Raw genomic sequence first — 19,383 nt, 5'->3', positions numbered from 1 at the left:
ATAATTTGATTTCTGAGAAATAAGCAAATATATGATAAAATTGTAGCTTACTGCACTATATTGAAAAAATATGAATGGCTAAGTATCCACCAAATTCTCACTGATCAAAATCAAAACTGCAAAAACACCATTGTTGGCGTTAAAGCATGACAGATGCATGTTAGGACCAATAGGATGAACGTCTCTCAATTTGTTATTCGCTGATTCCCAAGATTTAGCCAATAGAAATGAGGAGGAGGCGGGACTTAAGGAAGCTACTTGAGTGGGTTTTTTGCGTGTAGCAATGCATGTTTGGTTGAGCTATGAATGAAGGGCCATCATTCCGGTGGCTCCGAGGAGGAGAACACAGTTTTTTACTCTCGCTACGTGTATTTAAAATGAACGGCCAGGTTTTTCTGTCAGGTACTTGAATGACCAGTCAACCACATTCCATCTCTTTACTGGGTAAGTGTATTTCAAAGTATGTTTGAAGTCGTTTTTCTGTTTTTTTTGCGGTGACTAAAACATTCAACAGTCCTGTTTATTTGTCTGTGGCACTAAGTAGCAAGCGTGCTAGCAGATTTTTTTTTCGTACTCTTTGTAGTGCCAAGCAGAATGGGATGTCAGTCATTTTTAAAGTGAAGAAACTTATGTTTTTCTCTTTATTTGTACTTAATGGATGGACAGCCAACATTTAATTAGACTCGCTTTTGTCTGACTTTAGTCAAAGTCGCCAGCCGTGGGGTTGTTTTGAATCGCCGTTAGCGTTAGCTTATTCTTCAGATCGTGTGTATCTTCTCCTCGGAGTAGAAGTAACCCAAACACGCAGTTTCTCACACAAAACCAGACGCTGCTTGCAAAACAACGGAGCTAATATTTCCTACAAGACCCTGATAGATGGAGCTGAGATACGTTGTAGCCATATCATCACCTTTTCCCTCCTCTCTTAGTTAATCAGCTAACGTAGAGACTTTTCCCTCTTACTTCGAGGGCTCCTAGTGCGTTTTGTTCCTGTGGTATTCCCAACAAACAAAGGCGTCTGTTGTTTCAGGAAATTATTTCCTCTCATTTGTGTATTAACCTTTAGCTGGAGTAATTACCACAGCAACATCAAAGCCCTCTCCCTCAAGCTCTCGGTAATGCATTCTTGCAACATCTAATGGTGCTGGCACATTTATTAAAGGTGTAGCTAGGTATGCTTGCCACATTTTCAATAGGCTTGCTTGTCAAAAAAAAATGGTTTGGTTTTATGAGCTGGTTTAAAATTGAGAGGGTTTCAGCTTGTAGAATCTAAATTCTGGGGGAATTTATGTCCCTCCATTGACATTGATTGAAACAAGGGAGATACTCATTTAAAGATAAATTCCAACATAAAGATAGAAATGGTTAAAGGAACCACTTTGGCAATTTGTGACTAAATTGGTTTTTATTGGCATTTTAGTTCTTGCCACATTTGCATCAGCAGATTTATTAAGTCACTTTTATTTTTTGTATGTAGATAAATTTGAATATAATAAAAGCCAATTCATTTCAGGAATTTAACACAGAAAAGGAAACTGCTTTACTATTTAGTTACATATTTCAATTCTTGTTAGTTTTTTTTTTTTTTTTTTGCAGAAACTGTCATTCATAACTGTGTATTGTATTATAAAGTGTTGAAAGATACCTGTAGGTATGTGAATAATTAATTGAATTCTAAGCTAATAGCTACAGGAAAAAACAAACAAACTTGTTTTTGAGGCAGTAGTGTGACTACTGGTCTAGTGACTGGAACATAAACTGATGGTACTATACCTAGTATGAGGGCTCTTGCATAGCACTGCGTTTTGGTGGTATTTCTAACAAACAACAAAGGCTTCTGTTGTTTCAGGAAAATATTCCCTCTCAGTTGTGTATAAACCTTTAGCTGGAGTAATTATTACAACGGCATGAAAGCCCCTCTCTCTGAAGCACTCAGTATTGTATTCTTCACATCTGCTGTTGCTTGTACATTTATGAATGTAGTGGCCTGCTGGCAACAGGCACCTTTTTTGTGATTAAAATAAGGATTTCATTTACAATAGAATAAAATAGTTAAAGGTGGACAATCATCAAACATTGATGCCCCTTTGTTAAACCTGTAAAGTACTGATGACCCAAAATCACAAAATTATTTCATGGTCATTACTGTAGATATAATTTTTACACTATTAAAAACAGCTATAGAAATTCTGCTGCTTGGGAATAAAATGGTATTCTGCTTATTCTTTTTAATATAAAAATTATAGTAGAATTCTGGAATTAAGACTTTTTTTTCAATTGTTGATGGCTTTTTTAAAATTACATTTTTTGTTGTCTTAACTAACAGACTACTTAGTTTGTTTCATAATGTTTTCACACTTGATAGTTCTGTGTCAGGTGTGAAAAGCAATCAATTTCAGTTTGAATTTGAACCAAAATTGCAACATTTGCTACATTTTCAGCTGATGTGATTCATTTGAACTCTGCACTGCCAACCAAACCAAACCTTTTGAAAAATCTGTTCCCCTCCCATGCCAGTGGTGGCGCTGCACCAAGAACTACTGGAGGAAGCGACACAAAAACCTCTGAAAATGAAACGGAGTGCAAGTTCCTTCTTTACAAAATGTAAACAAAAATGGCGTGGCGTTAGATTTTAGCGGTTGTAGGATTTCTCTTCTGTATTTGGTAAAAGACCACGAGACATTTCTTCCGCTGGTGCTGGGCTCGCACTTTTGTTTTGTTTGTGTTTACCCAGAATGCCCTGGGTAAATACAGTCCATAAAGTAAGATAAATGTAGACCACTGTCTGCTTTAGGAACCTTCTCTAGTCAGCTTGACATTCACATATAAATTTTTACCAAACTAGATTTCACTTCAACCGTACCAAGACTTTGGTGGACCACAGTTTGCTTTTTAGGTCCGCATCAAAGTTTAACACCTCTCCTAATGAGTCCGAACTTTCTTGACAGACGAGTTCGAGTTTGATTAAATCAGACCAAACAGGGCTGGTGGGAATGCATCCTATAATATTCTCATTTCAGGTGAATCAGGATTGTTGTTTTTAATGCACCAGAGCTGAAATAAAAGCTGCAGACTCGCTGATGGTAACATACCTATTGAATATTTTGACCACGTGAAGCCAATGCTGCCTCATTTGGAGTTAACTATTTTCTGTGTACTGCGCAGTTCGGAAGAAGTCCAGAGGTTAAGCATGTGGATTTCATTCTAGGAGAGAGTAACACACAGATGAGAGTTATCCTGTCTTCCTTCTCAGCTAGGTTGAGAAATTCTGCATTGCTCTTTTTCACAAAGGAATCCCTCAAGCTCTGTTGATCAGTGTTGTTGCTCCAGAAATCTAAAGACTGGAGGAGATTGTGTATCTCCAGAGCTATGTTTTTCTATGATCTAAAATTCCTTAAAGTCACATTAAAGTTTGATGTTGTCATGAGACTTAAAGGGAAAGAGTTTAAGAGGGATGAAAATATTTTATGTGGATCAAATTGGCTTTGATTTTTGATTCTCCAGCTTAATTTTTTCCCCTTCACACGAAGCGAAGACGAGCAAAAGCATGCTGGTGGATGGACGTCTTCCAACATTAAGAGTAAAATCAATGAGTTCACAAATGGACCGGCATACTTCAGATGTTAACATTGATTTTTACAGAGCTGCATATGAGCGACTGTGATGTCATACTTTATTGAATTTGACATTATGCAGTTTTTCTAGGTCAGGAAGCACCACTTAAGGATACGCAGGCAGTTTTATACATTTTTACGGATTACATAACTAGAGTTGTTTGCATTATGCCATTAGAGATTATTAGCTGAACATTCTTACAGGTGTTTAAATTGAAACATAAATATATTTGCAGCTTTCCTCTGTCGTTGAAGAAAGCTGTTGTGCACAAGGTTTGATTTGATCTTCCTATTTCAATTGAGAAACAGAACAGGTATGATTATTAGAGGTTAGAACACACCAGATTATAGTTCTGTGCACAAAGTGCAGCTAATTAATGGTCTAGGACCACCTCTAAGAACAGGGTGTGTAGTGTTTTGACTACCACCCTGGTTTATTGTCTTGTGAAGATTCTTGGATCTTGAGGCCGTTTGGTTTCTTGGAAAATGTGTATTGTTCTATCTGAAAGAAATGTGCACAATCTCATCAAAATCTGTCTTCCACTGATTGGTGCTTTCTGTCTTTTCTTAGGTTTTCTTGGATGCTCTATTCTATTCCTTACATTTTATTCCTCAAAGAACCCCCAGGACCTCTTTAGACCAATGCCTTAGTTTTTAAATTGCTTTCCAGAACCTGCACACAATCCGTTTATATTGGTGCAATTTTTTTTTTGATTCAATAGAAGTTAAACCTCGTCTTCCTAATCCTCACAAATCTTCACCTAATATCAAGTTACAAGGGCCGTCTGAACCCTTGCGCGCACGTGACAGAAAGCAAGAGCCACCATGTCCTCCATTCTTCCCTTCACACCCCCGGTCGTGAAGCGCCTCCTGGGATGGAAGAAGACTCCGGCCGGGAGCGGAGGAGCGGGCGGAGGAATCGGTGGAGTCGGGGAGCAGAACGGAGGAGGGCAGGAGGAGAAATGGTGCGAGAAAGCTGTGAAAAGCCTGGTGAAGAAGCTGAAGAAGACCGGCCAGCTGGATGAGCTGGAGAAAGCCATCAGCGCACAAAACAGCAACACAAAATGCGTAACAATACCAAGGTAAGGGCAGGTGATATGAATTTTTAGATGCAAACACACCAGATCCAACCTTTGTGTGATTGTGGGAATCCTTGAACAAACACACGCCTAAAAATCTTTTTGTTTCCAAGAGCATTTTCTTCTTAGAACCTGCCATTTGCTAATTCAACACACAGGCACACACACACACACACACACACACACACACACACACACACACACACACTCCAGCACCACAGATTTTTGATAAGCACAGCAGTGGTGTATGAAGAAACGAAAATGTAAAGAAAAGGATGATGAGCACCCACACGGTCATCAGAAGTGCAGTTTTTGTTGGGCAACAGTGGGTTCACTTCCCTGTTGTGTCGTGCCATAGGTTAAGAAGGCTGCAGAAGTGAAACCCAGCTTGAGGAAACAGATGTCCTGCACCTATCACCAGCAGAACCGGTTCTAGATTTGACTTGATGGACATCAATAAAGATATTTAAAAATGGTGTTTCCTCTTCCACTTGATACTTTCACATCATCTGATTTTAAAAGTATTTCTTCACACAGGCCCAGCAGATTAAGTTGTGCTGCCTTTAAGTGTACTTCCCCTCAGAAACGTAGAATAATAAAACGTGTTTGGTTAAAGCAGTGTGTCGCACACATCTCCACTCATCCCCTTCGCTTCACACTCGCTGTTGTGTGTGTGATTTCGTCCCCGTACAATAGTGGAAACATATTTGCAGCCCCTGCTCTTTATGATGACATAATGGTGGCATTAGATTGTATTGAATATTTTTATTATAGCTGCAACTAATGATGTCTCTGACTAATATGTCTGCATTTTTTTTCTAGTTGGTCAAAAGGTATTTTAATCCATCTCTGCTTTCTTTTGGCACACCTTCTGTTCTCACTCTGTTGTATAAGTTATCACAATAAATCAAAATGAATCATGAAGGACGGATTGGGCATGTGGACCATCCAGTCAAAGATGCTGCAAAAAACTGCACTATTACACAGTGAGGAGAAACATTTTATATCTTCAAGCACTAATCAAACTCTTTAAAATAACATCTGTTTAGTATAGAACGATTCAGTCCAGGTGTTCCTGTACTTTCTTTTTTATTTTGATTTTGAGCTAGGCCTGAAAGGTAATTCAGATTTCTTCAAACTATTGGAAAAGCTTTTTACTGAACTGCCCCATTGGATCCAAAATCCAGCTTTGTCTTGCTTTTCCAGCTGACCTCCAGTGTACATTAACAGATGGGTGAGGGAAGTGCTGCATTTCTCTATGCTTCATAACTTAATTTATAAATAAAGATTATAAAGAGGACTCCCGTTAATGTCTACCTGCAGGATGTTTGTTCATAAGGTCTCATATTTCGTAGAAAGCCACAGTCTCAAATTAGAATAATGTATAATTAAGTATATTGTGTAATATTAATTCATCAGAAAGTGGATATAATGTTTCAGCAACTTCCTGTTTGCATTGAAAACATGTATGTGGTTTTATGCAAAGCATCTGCAATCTAATTTTAGCTCAATGTTGTTAATTACCATCACTAAATGTTGCAGCCCTAATTAATTGTTGATGCCTTACAAAGAAGGTTTCAGCACAATGTTCTTTGTAAGTAAAACACACTCGGCCACAAAAGCTGATAGGTTTGGCAGCACATTTAGGTGAAGATGCATTGAAATGAAACAATCCAGCAACAGATAAAAGCACAGGAAAGGGAGTTGCTACGTGCATCAGAACTTAAAGTTTTCAAAGTTGATGTGGCATATTGTCTTTGAATCTGAAACCTCTAAAGAAAAGGGGTGATTTACGCGGTGTGGCACTTCTATTGTTAAGCAAAACATTCTTATCAGTCGAGAGTTATTGCTTTGGAGCCAGGTTGCACTAGAAAAGATAAAGAAACGATGTGTTTTTATCTGCATCTGGGCTTTCTCTGTGAACAGAACAATGTGGCCCTAAGCTGGAGCTGATCATAATCTCACTCCCAGGAAATAGCAGTTTTAGTAGCCTGAAAATGTATAGAGATTCTATGAAAATGTTATCTTCTGAAATGAGCTTTATGCGCCTACTTTTGCGCTTTTACTACAGCAAAATAGGGTAACACTTTATTTGACGGGGTGTGCATAAGACTGACATAACGGTATCATAAACATGACGCAACACAACACCTGTCATGAACATGAACGAGCCTTTATGAATGTCTGTGACTGTTGTCATGAAGTGTCATTTGGTAAAAAATGACACTTTTAATGCAAAGTTGCTCTAAAAGTTGCTATGAAAGTCCATTAAAATTGCCAACTTTGCTTTAAAGTGTAATTATTTACAAAATATTATTTGCTCCTTTATGCTCATGACAAAAAGAAGGCTCCTACATTTATTTGTCCATCGCATGTACAAATGACACCTATGGCTTTTTTAAAAGACAAACCAAATGAGATTTATTCCTGATGCATATTTTCATCCCGGATTTAAATGTCTTTGCTCTATACCTAATTCTGAAGTTGGGATTATGAGATTATGTCTATTTGTTTTATTGTTGTTGTAAAACTTCTCAAGAAGTTTCAGGAATTGAGATTGAGAAGTTTTTAGGTCAGCTTTTTTCTGTTTATTTTTTTCAGTTGTGACACGGTTGAGGCATACTTTTTTTTTTTTGCATATTCAGGTTCAATGACTTGTTTTGCTACAGAATTAATTTTAGCATTTCATCTTTTCTGAAATGTCGGGATGTAATACCCACACGAACACAGAAGTTTACTTTTAGGATTCCAGGCTTTTGATGCATATCATTCTTTCCTTTTAACGTGAGAAAGTAAGTCTGATGGAAGCTAAGGTGAATTGCTCTGGATATTGTCTTGCAGTTTTCATCTACAAGAGCTGGGGCTTGACTGTCAGGAGAGCATCTGAATAGGATTTCTATGTACTTCTATCATAATTCATGTGCAAACCTGTAAATAGTGTTTGTTTCTAGCTTTCGAGTGAGCAAGACACTTGGAAAAACATTTTTTTTTACATTTGATTAAACTCTTTTTCTGCTTGTACCTGCAAAACTTTGTGTGTCAATGTGTTTGGAGATAGAAAGTCCTGTACAGACAGGCAAGACAATTATTTTGATCAGAGTGAAAAATCTCCCTTTCTCTGCCTGAACATGGTGAGAAACATTGCAACAGACCAACCAACATTTTGGTCATTCACATAAAAATGTTTAGATTCAGATTTTCTTTTTCCAATTTAAATCCTTTAGTCTTGTTTTTGAATTTCTTTGTCTTCATTAAGATATATTTGTGTAATTTGTCTTTCTTTCCATTTCACTTCTTTTGTCTTGGAAATAGGCGTGAATGTAACTTTTTTTTTATACATGTGCAACTCAAATAAGGGGTGAGACTTTTTCTAATTGTCGAGAAACTAGAAATTGACAAACTTCTATACTTTACATATTATCACTAATCTCATGTTGGTTTAATTTTTTAATATCACTGAAAGGTTTTACTCGGTTTATAAAGATACATTTATAGTTGAGTTTTTTTCCCCCCAGTTAACTAAATGTGTTCCTAGATAAATGTTAGGTTTCTTCCAGCTCCTTGCACCGTTTGATTGCATCATATCACTTCTCGTCTCATTTGAAATTGTCATATAATCATTGTTCATCTGCTTGATCTTAGTGGAAAGTAAGAAAATGCTGCCAAAAGTATTCGCTCTGCTGTCTTCAAACACATATGAAGTTAAGAGACATCCATTTTTAATCCATCGGCTTTATTACAGCATTGATCAGCCGATTGCAGTGCAATTATTGATCCATTAATGTTGGACGAGGAGACCTTTCTTCCAGTCTCCAAATTCTAAATCATTTCAAAATTGTTCAACCTATCTTCTTACAGTGCAGGAAGCATTTTCGGATTGGGGCTTTCACAAAAATACAAAGATAACCTTGTATTTGTAACAGTTCGGTCAGGCAACGCCTTTCTCTTGGAAGCTGCCAAACCAAAACTCCTTCAAGGTTGTTGGATTTCAACCTTCAGGTTAGGATTAATTTGTATTTTTTCCACAAATGTTTATAAAAGAAGCCTGGGTTCCTGGGTGCTTGAAGTTGTTTTTAATAACAAAAGACATGTGTGACAATAAAAGTGATTGGAACAGCTGAATTCCATTACTTTGGAATTGGGTGAGCGGATACTTTTGTGTGTGTGTTTATCAAGAGATCAACGATGCACATTTGTGATTTCATTCTTTTAAGTTGAAACACCTCATGTTTACCATCTGTTTGCTTTTATTTTGATCATGTTTTCCACTTGTCCTGTGTGTGTGTATGTGTGTGTCTGTAGCAATTGCTCAGAACTGTGGGGTCTGGGCTCAGGCCACACGATAGAGCAGTGGGACTCTACAGGCATGTACGGATACCCTGACCATAGCAGGTGAATACACTCGCATGCACTGTCAATACGCATCTCCTGTTTCACACAAAAGCATAAAATAATGCTCACTTGTTGCTTTAAAACATACATTACCATTGCAGATTGCATTTTGTCCTCATTTTCATTGTTATTGTTTATGTTGGTTTTACTGCTGCAATTATAGAAATACCTTAACCATTTAACAATTTGCAGAGTAAGTGATGAGAAGAGCCTGTAGGTGTTTATTTTTATTCTTAAATACTTTTTTTTGTACCAATCAGCCATGTCATTATGGCAATATAACCAATATTGTGGTCCATCTTCTGTTACCAAATCCCTCTGACAAGTTAGGGTATTGACAAAGAATGTCTGGAATGTCCTGAAGTGTTCAGTGACAAGAAAAGGAAAACAGTTTGAGCCTCGGGGCATTTTGCTAAGGTCTGCAAATCCATAGACTGATTGTTTTCCCTATTTTATGCCAATTAGCTCACATTCAGTCAGACAATCTCAGTTGGTTCTCAGCCAAGACTTTAATTAGGCCATTCTAACACCTTAATGTACTTTGGGTCATGCTGTTTGTGTAGTGTTTTCCTGGAAGTGTCTTGTATTTCTCAGATTGTGGTTTGCTTTTAGAACTCCTCTCCTGTGTTTCCTTACATCTACCAACTTTTACCAACTTTCCGTATACTGACTGAACAAACATGCCCCCACAGCACCCTGCTGCCAGCACCATGTTTTCTTCATCATTGAACCAAACCTCCTTCATTGAACCAAATTTATCTACTTATTTGAGATCTGAGGGCAATTGGTTGTGCTACACTTTATTTAGGGTGTTTAGAATAAAGTGTGCTAAATTATGGACTTGTTGCACAGCACAGTTTTAGTTTTTTTCCTTTCCACTTCACAATCTGGTTCTACTATTTGTAGGTTTAAAAAATTCCATAAAATACATTAACATTTTACTACACTTTTCCTAGAAGAGCCTTGTGGCTTAGTTATAACAGCTTAATCTTTCTAAAAGAATTTTTTATTACAATCAGAATTGTCATTTGATATTGACCTCATAGTTGTAGTTAAAAGCTGTGTTTTAAGGTATAAATAATGTCTCCTCAAAATGATTTTTTTTTTATATTTAACCTCAATAGTTCATTGTTTCTTTGTGTATTACCTCAATAAATAACACCAAACTTGAAAGTCAGTGCAGCACAAACGCATTGAGTGTCTATCTACTGTTCTTCCAGTTTTCTGAGTTGAGTTATCTGCCTGTTTCCTTCCCGGTTGCATCAGGTCACTGGATGGCCGCCTTCAGGTTTCTCATCGTAAAGGCCTGCCTCATGTCATCTACTGCCGCCTGTGGAGATGGCCTGACCTTCACAGTCACCACGAGCTTAGGGCCATCGACACTTGCCAATATGCATTCAACCTCAAGAAGGATGAAGTTTGTGTCAATCCTTACCACTACCAGAGAGTGGAGACGCCTGGTAATGATAATTGGAAAACAAAAAAAAACATTTCTTTCCAATAAATGTGCACTAGCAGGGCTGAATTAAATCCATGTAGTTTAAGTGTGTCTTCCTTGTCATTGTACAGCGTCTTTATGGCGTTTTTCAAGTATGTTGTTTCTATCTCCTCAAATTTGACTTGCATAGGGGGAAAAAACAAATTGTCTGACTTTTCTTCTTAGTGCTGCCTCCTGTGTTGGTGCCACGCCACACAGAGATTCTGACCGAGCTTCCACCTCTAGACGACTTCACAAACTCTATCCCTGAAAACACCAACTTTCCTGCAGGCATAGAACCTCCTAACAACTATATACCAGGTTTGTATTGGGCACAAGGGTACCTTAACCACCTTCACACATAATCTGTCAAACAAGCCCAACATTTTCAATTCAATGTCTGACTGTAGAGTTGAATGACGTCATTGTTTTAAATAGTTTTTCCTTTTATAAAATCCCTGGAAAACATTTGGGTAATAATCACTTAGTTAAAATACAATCATTTTATTTTAAAGTGATTTCACTTCAGCAATGATTACATTTCTGCCATAAAGCTGCCTAAATTGTTAGGCATGAAAACTTTAATAAAACGTATTAGAAGTAAGATCAAGTTGGAGCTGATTGAATACACAAAATAGGTTTGTGTATTCAGCCTGTTTTCAGTCTGTTTTCCGTTTTCCAAGCGGAAGCGCTTGGAAAACAGATGCCACATTTCAGCTCTTCACTAATTAGTTTTTCATGAAAACAAATGCATTCAATTATTTCCTGTTTACAGACACTCCTCCTCCGGGATACATGAGTGAAGACGGAGAAACCAGCGACCAGCAAATGAATCAAAGTATGGAATCAGGTAGATTTGATGGTTGTAGTTCGGGACTGCTGTTAAACTCACTTCTCTGAAGCATACAAAAATTACCAGGGCAACCATTTCAGACCAGTTAATGTGCATAAAATTGCGTCTCTCTGTATCCCACTGTGTTTAAAATCTCAATCTATGGTAGAAAACAAAGTTCACAATAGATTTTTCAAGCCTTCCCGCCATGAACAATTATTAATCATTTGTATTAGTAGCAGAGGTAACATCATCATCGCACTAAATATAACTGGTCTCAAAATGACAGAACAAAATATTGGTTTTCACAGCAATATTATTGTTCACTTAAGATTGTAATAGAATGAAATAAGTAGAAGTGATTGTTTTCCCACCAGGCTCACCAGCAGAAATGTCACCAAGCGCTCTGTCACCGGTCAGTCATGGCCTGGGTGAGTTCACTTCTTAAAATCATTTTCCAGCTGCGGAAATGAATGGATCACTGACGCAGTTCGGGGTCCGAAAATACAAATTGAACAAATATTTCTTTGATGTTCTCCTCTCAGACCTTCAGCCGGTCACTTACAGTGAACCAGCTTTCTGGTGCTCTATAGCTTACTACGAGCTGAACCAGCGGGTCGGTGAGACCTTCCACGCCTCGCAGCCATCTCTGACCGTCGACGGCTTCACAGATCCCTCCAACTCGGAACGCTTCTGTTTAGGCCTTCTCAGCAATGTCAACAGAAATGCCACTGTGGAGATGACACGGAGGCATATAGGTATAGACAGTAGCTTATTAGAACTTATTACGATTACAAAAAGGGTGCTTATTTATTATTTGTCAACACTCTTCTGGTGTGGCGACAGAAAACATTTTCCATTAGTCTTTTCTGTGAAGATATGTAATAGCCGATGTCGGCAACACATGGGAGAGGGGCAGTGCTGAATTATTCTGACTTCTCAATTAAACATCTTTATAACATAGGAATATTATAGTGGAAAGTTGTTGTTTTTTAATACCTTCACACATGCAACAGGTTTGCTCCTTTTAAAATGTACTAATAATCACAAATTGCTTTAGAGAAGTTGCATTTAGCGTACATGTATTTGACGTAAGTGCTTAGAAATTCAGATTTTTCAGATCCAAATAAGATGCACTGAAATGTAAAAATAAAGTTCACGGGATATAAATACATTTCCGATTCTGATTTATCTTATTACTCATGTAAAGATGATGAAATCTAATAATTCTAATTTGAAAGGCCGTGTAGTTTTAAGATTGTTCCCCTTTTAGTTAACACCTTGGGATTTCCCCCCCCCACCCTCTCTTTTCTCCTCACGTTTTGTCTAAACCTCTGCAGGTCGTGGCGTCAGGTTGTATTACATCGGAGGGGAGGTATTTGCCGAGTGCCTCAGTGACAGTGCCATCTTTGTTCAGAGTCCCAACTGCAACCAGCGATATGGGTGGCACCCAGCTACCGTCTGCAAGATACCACCAGGTTGATACACATTAAAATATTCTTATTTTTTTATTTTTCTTTTACTTCCTTTGTTGATGGTTTGTGTCTTGTTTGTACTAAAAATTCACCAAGTAAACTGATACAAATGAACAAAAGCCAGAAAGAGCCTCCATAATGTGACAGGATTTGTCACACACTCGCCCACACACTGACTCATCTGTACCCATGTAACTTTGAACATTTAATTCATGGCCAAATGGACTGGGTGAGCTGAGGTAGAGGGTCGCTTTACAGAGAATCGTGCAAAGTGAAGATGGGGATGTTGCAGATGTTCAGGGCCTTCAGTAGACAACACACACACACACACGACAGTTCTTGTTTCTCTAATTGTAGCTTCACAAAGTAAATTCAACAGTTCTGATTGGTCATAATTTCACAGTATTTGTTCTAGTTTTCAGAAGAGTTTTTAGCATGTCAGAATTTGAAGAATTATTATTAGGTGCATTGGTCTTTATTTCTACTCTTCTTAGGCTGTAATCTGAAGATTTTTAACAACCAGGAGTTCGCAGCCCTGCTAGCCCAGTCGGTCAACCAGGGCTTTGAGGCAGTGTACCAACTAACCAGAATGTGCACAATCAGAATGAGCTTCGTCAAGGGTTGGGGAGCAGAGTATAGGTAAGTTATGCCCTTACACTCATTATTCCATCATTCTGTCATCCAGGACAACTGTAGGCTTTTAAGATTCCTATCAGATCACTGTTGCCTTGTAAAAATTTCTTAGTGTTTCAGAGTGTAACAAGATCTCATTTCTGGTGCTTTCAGCCTTTTTATGGATAGTTTTACATGACTTGTGGCAATGTGTAAACAGGACTAATGCTTTTTTTCCCCCTTTTTCTTCCTTAAATGCTAGGTTTTTTTTGTTGTTTTGTTTTGTTTTTTGGAGTGCAGAACTAAATGTTATCCTGTCCACAGATTCTTCCACATGACCTATAGACCAAAGTAGTTCCTTTAAGGGTAACATGGGGCTCTTGACTGCTTTGATTAATGCTGTCCATATTTGGCCTGTTAATTAGGCGGATGGTCATTTGTTAGGTGATTTTCTCCAACAAAACTCTGCGATCAACCGTATTTATACTGAGATTAAATTTCACACAGGTGAGCTCTAACTGGTTTAGGTGACTTATGAAGACAAATGCATAAAACTTTTTTTTTTCTTTTGAAGCCCATGTGTAATTTTCTTCCACCAACACCAAACAGCGCAGAACTGTTTGGTGGTGTGTGCTAATAAAATAAAATATCTTTTTGTGGTAAAGTGACAAATTCTTAAAAGGTTCAAGGGTAGGAAATATTTGTAATTGGTGTATGAACAACTATAGGCTGTTAAGATTCCTATCAGATTAGTGTTTCATTGTATATAAAAAAAAAAGTTTACTAAATGTGTAATTGGGAAAATAATTGGCATTTTGTGTATAAATGTATTTGCCCTTATCTTTTGGAATGTCCTCTTCACACAGACGCCAGACTGTAACCAGCACTCCTTGTTGGATCGAACTGCATCTCAATGGCCCCCTCCAGTGGTTGGATAAAGTGCTGACCCAGATGGGTACCCCACAAGCTCGCTGCTCTAGTATGTCCTAAAACGAGATCCATGCAAAGTCAGACTGACATTTCACAACATCAAAACAATTTGTCTTAAAGGAGACTACCATGCAGTCTTAAATAATGTACTAATAGCGTTTAAAAAAAAAAAAATTAAAGCAAAGAACAAAATGTCATACAATGGACCAGACGATAGAAGAACGGCATCTGTAAAGGATTACCCTGGAAGTTTGTTTGTGGAGCTGAATATTCGTCAACCCTTATAGTTGAAATTGGCCTGCAAAATCCATATGAGAACTCGGTGTAGAGAGAGTGATTTTCATTATGGACAACGACGACGTCAACATCTGGGCTCTGATCAAGAAACCTGAAGCAGGACTGAGCCTTACTGTCCTCAGGGACGACACAACAGTTTTGGGGATCAAGCACGACACCTAGTAATTTTTAGAAACCGTCTGTCCTAACCACTAGCTCAGCTCAGCTCAACTCATTGATTTAGTGTGAATAGTTCAGTTTACACAACATTAACCAACTGCCACTCCAGCTTCTATTTAACCAAAGTCGGACTCACTACTTAGCATGACTTTCCCCCCAACCCCCCGTCATCCATCCTGTTTTATCCGAGTTGTTGTGATCATTGACCTGGTTATCCTGGAGTGTGCTCTTCAGCTCTTGAAGGAGACAATTTGTTGGTGTTTGTATCATCACATGCACACAAACACCCTGTTTTTAAAACAAATTGTCTTCTGCAAACTCAGTGTAAGTTTAAAGATGTTTGTTCATTGGATAGTTGGTAAATTAAAACTCCTATATATAAACATATTTATAGCGGTATCAGTGATTGCTCAGCACAAATAAATAATGGATAAATTAAGAAAGTCTTGGAGCAATGAGAAGAGCATACAACATCCCACCTCTCTGCATCTGCAGGAAACCAATCAAGTGTTTTTTTAACAAATTCTTTGATATCACAGTATTTAACCCACGTTGCATGCTCTTACGCCTTCTGTTACACGATGTACCAGTAGCTTTGTTTAGAGCTTCATCTTTGCTTCTTTCTGTCTGACACGCAATAAGAGGATTATCTCTGAGATTTCCAAATGTTTAAAAAAAAAAATGCACAAGTCTAATATTTTGAACTGATGCAGTTTTCAAATTATAACAAATTATCAAGAGAAAAAGTCCTCCAAGGTGGGACTTTAATCTATAAATCTATAAAATAGCTTCTATACTGTACTTGCACTGCCCCAAATTATGCACCCCTAAGAAAGTTGCCTTCGATGTCAAATATAATGTGCTCTGAATTGTCCATTAAAAGTAAACATACATTTTTCTCCTGCCCTCCATTGCCATTGTAAAGAATTTTGTTCTTCAGTCACCCAATGCATTCGTCGATCTGAAAACCAGCAATCTCTTTTGGTATTTTGCAGTAAGGTCTTCAAGCTTTAAGTGTTCAACAAGCTAGTTATACTACACATTTATCATTTTCTTTACAAATGGTTTTAGCTACATTAATTTTGTACCTTTTTTATATATATATATATAAATATATTTAAAATGTTCTCTTTTTCTTAGATGGTATTTTTTGTTCTTTAGGAAATACCCTTTGTTTTCAATAGTTGCAGCTTGATGATGACTTGTGATTTTGGTGTATTATAAGGATTTACAATTTCCAGTAACTTGCCAATAAAAACATGTTGAAATGTGCACCCTTCAACTCAGAATTTGGCTACTTGGATCAAAGTGACGAGATCTTTGATTGTTATAATTAGCTACTCTCAATGTCGTTGTTGTTGTTGGGTTTTTTTAAATAGATAATTTAATTGTTACCAACTTTTCAGCAGCGCAAAAGCTGGGGTGTAACCAAAGACTAAGCGTGCGCATAGCTTGATCAGTCATATCACCTTTTTAGAGAGAATTAAATAATGAAATAGCAGATTTTTGGTGTAATTTGACCTATTTTACAACTGAGGAAACTGTTGAAATGTCTTACAACCCAGAACATTCCTGTATGCAATAGACATGGGTCGCTATAGGATTTTCACAGTTTGACGGTTAAAGATTAATGTAAAGACTTAAGTCAAAAATGCATGTCCTGACCATATTGCAGCACATTTGGATGAACACTGTGGGTATTACAGTTTTATAATCTGACATTTCTATTCGTATCATATGTCTAAGTTCATACAAGTCTAAATAAGTGTGCATATTGCATTTTTATCATCCTGCTTTTTATTAGATCATGTGGGATGTACCTCAAGATAATTTATAAACTTTGGTCGAGGTAAGTGGCCCATGCCTCTTATGCATATGAAAGCTCTCACCAGCATTAGTGAAACAACAGTTTCAAAACTCTGTGCTTACACACTGTAGATTTTTGTTTACATGCTCATATTCACTCCAGGCCGTGTTCTGTTTAAGTGGACATTAAACGCGTGAACAGAATGTCTTAAAAAAGAAAGAAATTTGAAAATTAGGTCAAACATCTAAATGTCATTTTGACTCATGATTTCAATCTGTGTATTTTCTCCAAACAAAACTGAATTATTTGGTTTGCATGCTAAAACTGAAGGGAAACTGCACATTACAAATATGTTTGGTAAGACAAATCACAGAAGGTTTAGATTTGTTTTGTTTTGTTTTTTTTTGTTTTTTTTCATTTGATATCTTTGCAGAGGCTAGATTTAAAGCATTTGTCTGCACAAATTTGAAGCAAAAGTGCATAAGAACAAATGTTAGTGCTGCAGAGTAGCTTTGTCTGGATGTTTATTTAACCCACAATGACACCTTGTCATGGAGAACTGTTAATAGTTTTTTTTTTTCTTTCTTTAAATTGGATTGAAGTTACTCATGACCTGAAGCCGATTATATTATACCTCTGTTCTGGAACTTTCCCACCTGTCTTGTAATTTTGCTGGCTCAGCCAACGTCTTACAAGCTGAGTCTAAGATACGTTTACTTTTATTTCACAATGATACAAGTGTTAGTTCTATGCATTGACCTAAAAGTGTTCGAACTGTATGCCCAGGAAATCTTCTTAATGGCTATACCTTTTACGTGCATATTGCCAGGATCCATCAAGAGCCTTTGCAATAGATTGTACTGTCAGACCAACCAGCTGCTCTCCCTTTTAGAGGCAATCTGGAGTCAAATGCGGTTGTGAAGGACACTTTAAAACATTCTGATGTCTGCATTCCTACATACAGATCATATTGTATTTTCTTCTTATTGTGATGACAATTGTGTATTCCAAAACAAGCATCTTTCCAGCAAATGTCCTATGAAAGAAGCTTCTTGGATAAAGTGAAGTTCCTACATGTCACTTGTGATGTTGTATAATGTTATATAGTTGTTACTTTTTATTTTTCCATACACGTTGTTCCCTCTGCTTGCTATAAACGGAGCATATCCACTAAAACGCAGCCTGTTAGAATCGATGTTCTTCAAGCAATGATCTCAATAGGCTTTCCAGCTATCCAACATTTACGACTTCTTACAGTGTACACTAATAAAGCTGTTTTACTTCAATGAATAATTTTCAGAACTTTTCATTGTGCCACGCCTACAGACCTAGAAACAAACTTCAAACATGTCTCTGGCTGATCGGTGTTTTTTTGTTTTGTTTTTACCAATACATTTGAGTCATTTATTTACACACTTCGTAGAGTTCAAAAAAAATTTTTAAGTTTGTTTGAACAAATGCAATTCAGTCCATCTGTCTCTACCATTCCAGTGAACACTATAGGGGAAAAGCAGGAAGAGATTGCTGCAAGCACCGAATGACCAAAATTGTAGCTCAGTAAGGGGGAAGCTCAAGTTAGTCAAATGCTTCAGAATCAAAATTTAAATCTGCCTATTCTTAATAGAATAGAAACAAACTTTATGGTACTCTACAAGAAAGGCAAATGTATGTGCAGTGTTAAGAAAATACTGTATTGATTTAAAATGGCACACAGACTGAAAGACATGTGGTACTAAGTAGCATAATTTAAAAAAAAATGTACAGAATGTGAATGTATATTTGCACTAAGAAACAACAGATTCTTTACAAGAAGTGGGAAAAACAATGCAAATAACTGCAGGGAAAGTATTTGAAATGAGAAACGCTGTACAAATACCAATAGGCATGTAAACAACCAGCTAGCTTTAGTTCAGAGCAGTGATGTTTATAAAAACAAGCTGATTCTGGAGGAAAGTCCTAAGGCTCCTTTATGTATCTGGGGTGCACCGGTCTGTCACTGAAGGAGCTCTCCAGTTCAGCAACAGCTCCATGCATGGGGTGGGAGACACAATGGAGACATTGTCCAATAGGAGTGGTTATTCTGTCTTCCACCACCTGCACTTGAGGTGGCATTCCTTGACAAAGTTGGGCTTTATTTACTATTATTTACCTAGCCTACTACTGACAGCTTCATTTTAGTACTTATTGTGATGTCACCAACTTTAAGGAAATGTATAATATAATATACATTTTCTCAGATTTTAGACTGAAGCAGTAAATAGCAAAGTGGAAAGGAAATTATGCGGTCTCTTTTTCAGCTGCAAACATTGCGGCGGCAGAGTCCGCTCAATAGGAATCGAGGCAGTAAGTTGGACCAACAAGAAGGCTCGAGTCCGTTTCTGCGTGAACAAACTACCGCGAGGGCGGTATTAATTAGATCAGAAGAAGCAGCTGCGTGAGGTTACGTTTTTTGTTTTGTTTTCTGGATTTCCGCTTGTTTTTGAGCTAAAACGATGACTGACGCTGCTAAAAGTTAGAATTTAATCGTCCAATTCACATGCCATTTGTTTTACATACTTGTTGAGGTTTCGTATCGTTGACTAGAAAAGGTAAGCATAAAATAGCATATTATTTTTTAATGTTCTAATTTTAAACGCATCCCATTTTACACACAGTTTATTAAAACTAATCTATCAGTGTTGACATTTACGATATAATTAGTTTTTTTTT

The 19,383-nt window shown here is 37.4% G+C and overlaps 1 protein-coding gene and 1 long non-coding RNA gene across 4 annotated transcripts; both read left to right on the top strand.

Annotated features, from left to right (window-relative positions):
- The first annotated feature begins 274 nt into the window (after positions 1-274).
- Positions 275-14,585, top strand: LOC106938824 (mothers against decapentaplegic homolog 2-like). Of its 3 annotated transcripts, none has more exons than XM_015021007.1 (11): positions 275-444; positions 4,186-4,696; positions 8,996-9,085; positions 10,352-10,545; positions 10,749-10,883; positions 11,338-11,400; positions 11,772-11,825; positions 11,940-12,152; positions 12,735-12,872; positions 13,364-13,508; positions 14,348-14,585. In XM_015021007.1, exons 2-11 carry the CDS (start codon positions 4,440-4,442, stop codon positions 14,469-14,471), a joined length of 1,413 nt encoding a protein of 470 aa, XP_014876493.1. In that variant the 5' UTR covers positions 275-444; positions 4,186-4,439; the 3' UTR covers positions 14,472-14,585. The 3 variants fall into 3 exon arrangements, with proteins under 3 accessions (XP_014876493.1, XP_014876492.1, XP_014876494.1); XM_015021006.1 differs by having other exon boundaries at positions 11,338-11,412; XM_015021008.1 differs by lacking the exon at positions 8,996-9,085 and having other exon boundaries at positions 11,338-11,412.
- Positions 14,586-15,449: 864 nt separating this feature from the next.
- Positions 15,450-17,964, top strand: LOC106938825 (uncharacterized). Its single transcript, XR_001422700.1, has 2 exons — positions 15,450-17,080; positions 17,115-17,964. It is a non-coding gene; the product is annotated as an uncharacterized LOC106938825 (long non-coding RNA).
- The last annotated feature ends 1,419 nt before the right edge of the window (positions 17,965-19,383 follow it).

This window comes from Poecilia latipinna, unplaced genomic scaffold, assembly GCF_001443285.1.
Source record: "Poecilia latipinna isolate Pla-1442-1.1 unplaced genomic scaffold, P_latipinna-1.0 Scaffold2702, whole genome shotgun sequence".
Lineage (NCBI taxonomy): Eukaryota > Metazoa > Chordata > Actinopteri > Cyprinodontiformes > Poeciliidae > Poecilia > Poecilia latipinna.
The sequence above is the reverse complement of the archived record's forward strand: the minus strand, read 5'-3'. Positions and strand labels throughout refer to the sequence as shown.